This window comes from Oncorhynchus clarkii, unplaced genomic scaffold (genome assembly GCF_045791955.1).
Source record: "Oncorhynchus clarkii lewisi isolate Uvic-CL-2024 unplaced genomic scaffold, UVic_Ocla_1.0 unplaced_contig_12165_pilon_pilon, whole genome shotgun sequence".
Lineage (NCBI taxonomy): Eukaryota > Metazoa > Chordata > Actinopteri > Salmoniformes > Salmonidae > Oncorhynchus > Oncorhynchus clarkii.
The window spans coordinates 178003-188135 of NW_027258003.1; the positions used below are offsets into that span (position 1 = coordinate 178003).

Below are 10133 nucleotides of genomic sequence, written 5' to 3' on the forward strand. Positions count from 1 at the left end.
GCTTGCTGCTGTTACTATGCTGCTGTTACTATGCTGCTGTTACTAAGCTGCTGTTATTATGCTGCTGTTACTATGCCGCTGTAACGACCTGCTGCTGTAATGGCCTGCTGCTGTTACTATGCTGCTGTTACTATGCTGCTGTAATGGCTTGCTGCTGTTACTATGCTGCTGTTACTATGCTGCTGTTACTAAGCTGCTGTTACTATGCTGCTGTTACTATGCTGCTGTTACTAAGCTGCTGTTACTATGCTGCTGTTACTATGCTGCTGTTACTATGCTGCTGTAATGGCTTGCTGCTGTTACTATGCTGCTGTTACTATGCTGCTGTTACTATGCTGCTGTTACTATGGTGCTGTTACTATGCTGCTGTGACTATGCTGCTGTAATGGCTTGCTGCTGTTACTATGCCGCTGTTACTATGCCGCTGTTACTATGCCGCTGTTACTATGCTGCTGTTACTATGCTGCTGTTACTATGCTGCTGTAATGGCTTTCTGCTGTTACTATGCTGCTGTTACTATGCTGCTGTAATGGCTTGCTGCTGTTACTATGCTGCTGTAATGGCTTGCTGCTGTTACTATGCTGCTGTTACTATGCTGCTGTAATGGCTTGCTGCTGTTACTATGCTGCTGTTACTATGCTGCTGTTACTATGCTGCTGTAACGACCTGCTGCTGTAATGGCCTGCTGCTGTTACTATGCTGCTGTTACTATGCTGCTGTAATGGCTTGCTGCTGTTACTAAGCTGCTGTTACTATGCTGCTGTTACTATGCTGCTGTAACGACCTGCTGCTGTAATGGCCTGCTGCTGTTACTATGCTGCTGTTACTATGCTGCTGTAATGGCTTGCTGCTGTTACTATGCTGCTGTTACTATGCTGCTGTTACTAAGCTGCTGTTATTATGCTGCTGTTACTATGCTGCTGTAACGACCTGCTGCTGCTTTTACTATGCTGCTGTTACTATGCTGCTGTTACTATGCTGCTGTTACTATGCTGCTGTGACTATGCTGCTGTAACGGCTTACTGCTGTAATGGCCTGCTGCTGTTACTATGCTGTTGTTACTATGCTGCTGTTACTATGCTGCTGTTACTATGCTGCTGTAACGGCCTGCTGCTGTTACTATGCTACTGTTACTATGCTGCTGTAATGGCTTGCTGCTGTTACTATGCTGCTGTTACTATGCTGCTGTTACTAAGCTGCTGTTACTAAGCTGCTGTTACTATGCTGCTGTTACTATGCTGCTGTTACTAAGCTGCTGTTACTATGCTGCTGTTACTATGCTGCTGTTACTATGCTGCTGTTACAAAGCTGCTGTTACTATGCTGCTGTTACTAAGCGGCTGTTACTATGCTGCTGTTACTAAGCTGCTGTTACTATGCTGCTGTTACTATGCTGCTGTTACTATGCTGCTGTAATGGCTTACTGCTGTTACTATGCTGCTGTTAGTATGCTGCTGTTACTATGCTGCTGTTACTAAGCTGCTGTTACTATGCTGCTGTAACGACCTGCTGCTGCTTTTACTATGCTGCTGTTACTATGCTGCTGTTACTATGCTGCTGTAATGGCTTGCTGCTGTTTACTATGCTGCTGTTACTATGCTGCTGTAATGGCTTTCTGCTGTTACTATGCTGCTGTTACTATGCTGCTGTTACAATGCTGCTGTAATGGCTTGCTGCTGTTACTATGCTGCTGTAATGGCTTGCTGCTGTTACTATGCTGCTGTTACTATGCTGCTGTAACGACCTGCTGCTGTAATGGCCTGCTGCTGTTACTATGCTGCTGTTACTATGCTGCGGTAATGGCTTGCTGCTGTTACTAAGCTGCTGTTACTATGCTGCTGTTACTATGCTGCTGTAACGACCTGCTGCTGTAATGGCCTGCTGCTGTTACTATGCTGCTGTTACTATGCTGCTGTTACTATGCTGCTGTAATGGCTTGCTGCTGTTACTATGCTGCTGTTACTATGCTGCTGTTACTAAGCTGCTGTTATTATGCTGCTGTTACTATGCTGCTGTAACGACCTGCTGCTGTAATGGCCTGCTGCTGTTACTATGCTGCTGTTACTATGCTGCTGTAATGGCTTGCTGCTGTTACTATGCTGCTGTTACTATGCTGCTGTTACTAAGCTGCTGTTACTATGCTGCTGTTACTATGCTGCTGTTACTAAGCTGCTGTTACTATGCTGCTGTTACTATGCTGCTGTTACTATGCTGCTGTAATGGCTTGCTGCTGTTACTATGCTGCTGTTACTATGCTGCTGTTACTATGCTGCTGTTACTATGGTGCTGTTACTATGCTGCTGTGACTATGCTGCTGTAACGGCTTACTGCTGTAATGGCCTGCTGCTGTTACTATGCTGTTGTTACTATGCTGCTGTTACTATGCTGCTGTAACGACCTGCTGCTATTACTATGCTGCTGTTACTATGCTGCTGTAATGGCTTGCTGCTGTTACTATGCTGCTGTTACTATGCTGCTGTAATGGCTTGCTGCTGTTACTATGCTGCTGTTACTATGCTGCTGTTACTATGCTGCTGTTACTATGCTGCTGTAATGGCTTGCTGCTGTTACTATGCTGCTGTTACTATACTGCTGTAATGGCTTGCTGCTGTTACTATGCTGCTGTTACTATGCTGCTGTTACTATGCTGCTGTAATGGCTTGCTGCTGTTAAAATGCTATTGTAATGGCTTGCTGCTGTTACTATGCTGCTGTTACTATGCTGCTGTTACTATGCTGCTGTAATGGCTTGCTGCTGTTACTATGCTGCTGTAATGGCTTGCTGCTGTTACTATGCTGCTGTTACTATGCTGCTGTAACGACCTGCTGCTGTAATGGCCTGCTGCTGTTACTATGCTGCGGTTACTATGCTGCTGTAATGGCTTGCTGCTGTTACTAAGCTACTGTTACTATGCTGCTGTTACTATGCTGCTGTAACGACCTGCTGCTGTTACTATGCTGCTGTTACTATGCTGCTGTAATGGCTTGCTGCTGTTACTATGCTGCTGTTACTATGCTGCTGTAATGGCTTGCTGCTGTTACTATGCTGCTGTTACTATGCTGCTGTTACTATACTGCTGTAATGGCTTGCTGCTGTTACTATGCTGCTGTTACTATGCTGCTGTTACTATGCTGCTGTAATGGCTTGCTGCTGTTAAAATGCTATTGTAATGGCTTGCTGCTGTTACTATGCTGCTGTTACTATGCTGCTGTAATGGCTTGCTGCTGTTACTATGCTGCTGTAATGGCTTGCTGCTGTTACTATGCTGCTGTAACGACCTGCTGCTGTAATGGCCTGCTGCTGTTACTATGCTGCTGTTACTATGCTGCTGTAATGGCTTGCTGCTGTTACTAAGCTGCTGTTACTATGCTGCTGTTACTATGCTGCTGTAACGACCTGCTGCTGTTACTATGCTGCTGTAATGGCTTGCTGCTGTTACTATGCCGCTGTTACTAAGCAGCTGTTACTATGCTGCTGTAACGACCTGCTGCTGTAATGGCTTGCTGCTGTTACTATGCTGCTGTTACTATGCTGCTGTAATTTCTTGCTGCTGTTACTATGCTGCTGTAATGGCTTGCTGCTGTTACTATGCTGCTGTTACTATGCTGCTGTTACTATGCTGCTGTAATGGCTTGCTGCTGTTACTATGCTGCTGTTACTATACTGCTGTAATGGCTTGCTGCTGTTACTAAGCTGCTGTTACTATGCTGCTGTTACAATGCTGCTGTAACGACCTGCTACTGTAATGGCCTGCTGCTGTTACTATGCTGCTGTTACTATGCTGCTGTTACTATGCTGCTGTAATGGCTTGCTGCTGTTACTATGCTGCTGTTACTATGCTGCTGTAATGGCTTGCTGCTGTTACTATGCTGCTGTTACTAAGCTGCTGTTACTAAGCTGCTGTTACTATGCTGCTGTTACTATGCTGCTGTAATGGCTTGCTGCTGTTACTATGCTGCTGTAACAACCTGCTGCTGCTTTTACTATGCTGCTGTTACTATGCTGCTGTTACTATGCTGCTGTTACTATGCTGCTGTAACAGCTTACTGCTGTAATGGCCTGCTGCTGTTACTATGCTGCTGTAACGGCCTGCTGCTATTACTATGCTGCTGCTACTATACTGCTGTTACTGTGCTGCTGTTACTATGCTGCTGTTACTATGCTGCTGTTACTATGCTGCTGTTACTATGCTGCTGTTACTATGCTGCTGTAATGGCCTGCTGCTGCTGTAATGGCCTCCTGCTGCTGTAATGGCCTTCTGCTGTAATGGCCTGCTGCTGTTACTATGCTGCTGTTACTATGCTGCTGCTGTAACGGTTTGCTGCTGCTGTAATGGCTTGCTGCTGTTACTATGCTGATGTTACTATGCTGCTGTTACTATACTGCTGTTACTATGCTGCTGTTACTATGCTGCTGTTACTTTAAAAAAATATTTTTTTACCTTTATTTACTAGGCAGGTCAGTTAAGAACAAATTCTTATTTTCAATGACGGCCTATCTGCCTGTTCATGGGCAGAACGACAGATTTGTACCTTGTCAGCTCGGGGATTTGAACTTGCAACCTTTCGGTTACTAGTCCAACTCTCTAACCACTAGGCTACCATGCCGCCCTCTACTATGCTGCTGTTACTATGCTGGTGTTACTATGCTGATGTTACTATGCTGGTGTTACTATGCTGGTGTTACTAGGCTGCTGCTGTACATTTTGACTGCTTTCTATAGTGTGTTTCTTTGTGTTTCAGAACAGTGAGCCCTGAGCTAAAATCCTACGCTCTTGGAGTTCTGTTTCTGGGCCTGAGACTACTAGGTAGGAGATCACTGTCATCAATAACATGTTTCTGGGCCTGAGACTACTAGGTAGGAGATCACTGTCATCAATAACATGTTTCTGGGCCTGAGACTACTAGGTAGGAGATCACTGTCATCGATAACATGTTTCTGGGCCTGAGACTACTAGGTAGGAGATCACTGTCATCAATAACATGTTTCTGGGCCTGAGACTACTAGGTAGGAGATCACTGTCATCAATAACATGGCTTTATTTCCATTGTTTATGTACAATACAAACCAAGCTGAATCCATTCAATGTAATGTTAGCTGTACTGTATGTGTTTAAGTATGATGGCTGATCTAGTGTTTGCATTTTCAAGCCACAATGAACCAAGCAAACCAGACAATCACAGCATCTAAGTTTTGGGTCTAATGTCTGATCTATGTTCCCTCTCCTCCCAGGTTTCATCCCTCCCCCTCTGATCTTCGGCATGGGCATTGACTCCACCTGCCTGTTCTGGTCCACAGTCTGTGGAGATAAGGGAGCCTGCATGCTGTACGACAACGTGGCCTATCGACACCTCTACGTGAGTATCGCCATCGCTCTCAAGTCCACCGCCTTCATCCTTTACACCACCACTTGGCAGTGTCTCCGGACCAACTATAAGAAATACATTAAGAACAGTGAAGGCTACCTGACTCCCACCCAGCTGTTTGCCTCCAACGTGACTCTGGACAACCTGGGCAAGGAGATCACCCAGAACCCAGGCAACCGGACAACATTTATATATAACCTGGAGGAACCAGAGATGAGTTATAACATGGAGTCTGTTTTATAGTTTCTCCAAGACCCGGGAGACGACTAACTGGATGACTGCCTGACTGGCAAGCTAACCTACTGGCTGGCTGCCTGACTGGCAAGCTGGCTGACTGCCTGACTGGCAAGCTAACTAACTGGCTGGCTGCCTGACTGGCAAGCTGGATGACTGCCTGACTGGCAAGCTAACCTACTGGCTGGTTGCCTGACTGGCAAGCTGGCTGACTGCCTGACTGGCAAGCTAACCTACTGGCTGGCTGCCTGACTGGCAAGCTAACCTACTGGCTGGCTGCCTGACTGGCAAGCTGGCTGACTGGCTGGCTGCCTGACTGGCAAGCTAATCTACTGGCTGGCTGCCTGACTGGCAAGCTAACCTACTGGCTGGCTGCCTGACTGGCAAGCTGGCTGACTGGTTGGCTGTCTGACTGGCAAGCTAATCTACTGGCTGGCTGCCAGACTGGCAAGCTGGCTGACTGGCTGGCTGCCTGACTGGCAAGCTGGCTGCCTGGCTGGCTGCCTGACTGGCAAGCTGGCTGCCTGGCTGGCTGCCTGACCGGCAAGCTAACTGGCTGACTGGCTGGCTGACTGGCAAGCTAACTGGCTGGCTGGCAAGCAAACTAACTGGCTGGCTGGCTGGCAAGCTAACTGGCTGGCTGGCTGACTGGCAAGCTAACTGGCTGGCTTGCTGGCTGACTGCTGTTGCCGTCACAACACACTACTATTCACTCTTTATTCTGGTCTTTAATAGACATTTCTGATCAGTTTTATCCACATTAACAGGTCTCCTCCTGGGATGACTGTTCTGAGCCAACACAGTGGTAGACAACACAGTGGTAATACTGGCTGGGTAGAATTCAAGGGGTTTTGTCAGGGCCACAGGGGGTGGACTTGTTGTCCTCTCTGGGTGCAGATAGACAGGGTCAGTCCTGACCTGATCCACCCCAGAGTGTCTGTTCTCCTCAGCTCTACATATCATAGGAAATCTCTTTCAGTTCCAACCAGTCCCAATGAACATATGAAAGCATCCCCACTAGATCATCTGAATGATTTCGGCTTATGATTGTATTTTTATTCTGACTGGTTGTTTGGTCCTAGTCAATCCTCTTAAAGGAGGGGCTAGTTGAACCTGCCATTAAACCAATGTTTAATTTGACAGACAGGTTTGCTAGTGGGTTACCAGGTTAGAGTTCCACCACAGATGATAGACAGGTTTACCAGCAGGCTAGTGGGTTAGCAGGTTAGAGTTCCACCACAGATGATAGACAGGTTTACCAGCAGGCTAGTGGGTTAGCAGGTTAGAGTTCCACCACAGATGATAGACAGGTTTACCAGCAGGCTAGTGGGTTAGCAGGTTAGAGTTCCACCACAGATGGTAGACAGGTTTACCAGCAGGCTAGTGGGTTAGCAGGTTAGAGTTCCACCACAGATGATAGACAGGTTTACCAGCAGGCTAGTGGGTTAACAGGTTAGAGTTCCACCACAGGTGAGTTGGAGATAGGTTTGCAGAATTCCAGTAATTTTCCCCACCTTCCATGGTTTTCCAGAGATCCTAGTTGAAGGATTCCAGATGTCCTGCTTATTCCACCCTGATTCTGGGAACCTTCCAAGTAGGATTTCTGGAAAACGTAGTCATTTCACTAGAGTTTTGCAAACCTAGTTAGAGTTAAAGATATATTGAAGATAGTGATATTTATAGAAGAAGTCTAGAATGTTCTGGCACTACATATCGCTGATCCCTTTACTTCATTCACTGTGGTGTTAGTAAATCTGTGGACATCACTGCACACGATTCAGACAGAGATCAGTAGTTCAACTGTTTGGACACTCAACACCTTACCTTCTGATTTTTCTTTTAAAACGCCGTATTCATGAGTTTTCCAGGAGCTTTTCTAACCAGGAATAACTCTGGGCTCTAGTCATGATCAAGGAAAATGGTTGTCAGTTCAACCATATCTCTGGCTGTTATATTAATGTATTGTTAATTTAGAATGTTTTTCCTTGATAGACATAAATTGCCATCAAGAAAAAACTAAAACTTCCAAAAGCATATTTTAAAAAACAATAACTGTGGCAGCAGGTGATAATATTATTTTGATGAAAAAGCTAGCTGATTTATGCATGCAAACATATATTCAGTATGTCACTTGCACGGACATGGGAGTGGCTGATGGCTTACCAAGGGTTAAATCTATATTGAGCAGTTATTAGCCTTCAGATCCAGAATGTTCCAGAAGACTTTATTACGCAAAATGCATTGTGACCAAGACTAAACAGTTCTCTCATGGATAACGGTCAAATACTGACCCGGTCACACAGTTAGGTCTCACTTTTAGTTTTTAGTAAAACTTACATTTGATTTTAATATGTTATGCTTCAAAAACATCTGTCGAGCTATCTACCACTGAAACATTTTATATATTTATCCTTTATCAAGGTTATAGTATGACCAGGTTAAAGTAGGACCAGGTTATAGTAGGACCAGGTTATAGTAGTACCAGGTTATAGTAGGACAGAGTACCAAGGGATGTAGGACCAGGTTATAGTAGGACAGAGTACCAAGGGATGTAGGACCAGGTTATAGTATGACCATGTTATAGTAGGACCAGGTTATAGTAGGACCAGGTTATAGTAGGACCAGGTTATAGTAGGACCAGGTTATAGTAGGACCAGGTTATAGCAGGACAGAGTACCAAGGGATGTAGGACCAGGTTATAGTAGGACAGAGTACCAAGGGATGTAGGACCAGGTTATAGTATGACCATGTTATAGTAGGACCAGGTTATAGTAGGACCAGGTTATAGTAGGACCAGGTTATAGTAGGACCAGGTTATAGTAGGACAGAGTACCAAGGGATGTAGGACCAGGTTATAGTAGGACAGAGTACCAAGGGATGTAGGACCAGGTTATAGTATGACCATGTTATAGTAGGACCAGGTTAAAGTAGGACCAGGTTATAGTAGGACCAGGTTATAGTAGGACCAGGTTATAGTAGGACCAGGTTATAGTAGGACAGAGTACCAAGGGATGTAGGACCAGGTTATAGTAGGACCAGGTTATAGTAGGACCAGGTTATAGTAGGACCAGGTTATAGTAGGACCAGGTTATATTAGGACAGAGTAACAAGGGATGTAGGACCAGGTTATAGTATGACCATGTTATAGTAGGACCAGGTTATAGTAGGACCAGGTTATAGTATGACCAGGTTATAGTAGGACCAGGTTATAGTATGATCAGGTTAAAGTAGGACCAGGTTATAGTAGGACCAGGTTATAGTAGGACCAGGTTATAGTAGGACCAGGTTATAGTAGGACAGAGTAACAAGAGATGTAGGACCAGGTTATAGTAGGACCAGGTTATAGTAGTACCAGGTTAGAGTAGTACCAGGTTATAGTATGACCAGGTTATAGTAGGACCAGGTTATAGTAGGACCAGGTTATAGTATGACCAGGTTAAAGTAGGACCAGGTTATAGTAGGACCAGGTTATAGTAGGAACAGGTTATAGTAGGACAGAGTACCAAGGGATGTAGGACCAGGTTATAGTAGGACCAGGTTATAGTAGGAACAGGTTATAGTAGGACCAGGTTAAAGTAGGACCAGGTTATAGTAGGACAGGGTACCAAGGGATGTAGGACCAGTTTATAGTAGGACCAGGTTATAGTAGGACCAGGTTATAGTAGGACCAGGTTATAGTAGGACCAGTTTATAGTAGTACCAGGTTATAGTAGAACCAGGTTATAGTAGGAACAGGTTAAAGTGGGACCAGGTTATAGTAGGACCAGGTTATAGTAGGACCAGGTTATAGTAGTACCAGGTTATAGTAGGACCAGGTTATAGTAGGACCAGGTTATAGTAGGACAGAGTACCAAGGGATGTAGGACCAGGTTATAGTAGGACCAGGTTATAGTAGTACCAGGTTATAGTAGGACCAGGTTATAGTAGGACCAGGTTATAGTAGGACCAGGTTATAGTAGTACCAGGTTATAGTAGGACCAGGTTATAGTAGGACCAGGTTATAGTAGGACCAGGTTATTGTATGACCAGGTTAAAGTAGTACCAGGTTATAGTAGGACCAGGTTATAGTAGGACCAGGTTATAGTAGGACAGAGTACCAAGGGATGTAGGACCAGGTTATAGTAGGACCAGGTTGTAGTAGGACCAGGTTATAGTAGGACCAGGTTATAGTAGGACCAGGTTATAGTAGGACAGAGTAACAAGAGATGTAGGACCAGGTTATAGTAGGACCAGGTTATAGTAGGACCAGGTTATAGTAGGACCAGGTTATAGTAGTACCAGGTTATAGTAGGACCAGGTTATAGTAGGACCAGGTTATAGTAGGACAGAGTACCAAGGGATGTAGGACCAGGTTATAGTAGGACCAGGTTATAGTAGGACCAGGTTATAGTAGGACAGAGTACCAAGGGATGTAGGACCAGGTTATAGTAGGACCAGGTTATAGTAGGACCAGGTTATAGTAGGACAGAGTAAAAACGGATATAGGACCAGGTTATAGTATGACCATGTTATAGTAGGACCAGGTTATAGTAGG

General features: G+C 45.1%; 1 protein-coding gene across 1 annotated transcript in view; it reads left to right on the forward strand.

Annotated features, from left to right (window-relative positions):
- Nucleotides 1-5608, forward strand: part of LOC139394459 (solute carrier organic anion transporter family member 3A1-like) — a 49972-nt gene extending 44364 nt beyond the window's left edge. The window contains exons 9-10 of the mRNA XM_071142527.1: nucleotides 4742-4806; nucleotides 5232-5608. Of these exons, the coding sequence (XP_070998628.1) occupies nucleotides 4742-4806; nucleotides 5232-5608 (442 nt within the window). The remainder of the gene's footprint in view (nucleotides 1-4741; nucleotides 4807-5231) is intronic.
- The last annotated feature ends 4525 nt before the right edge of the window (nucleotides 5609-10133 follow it).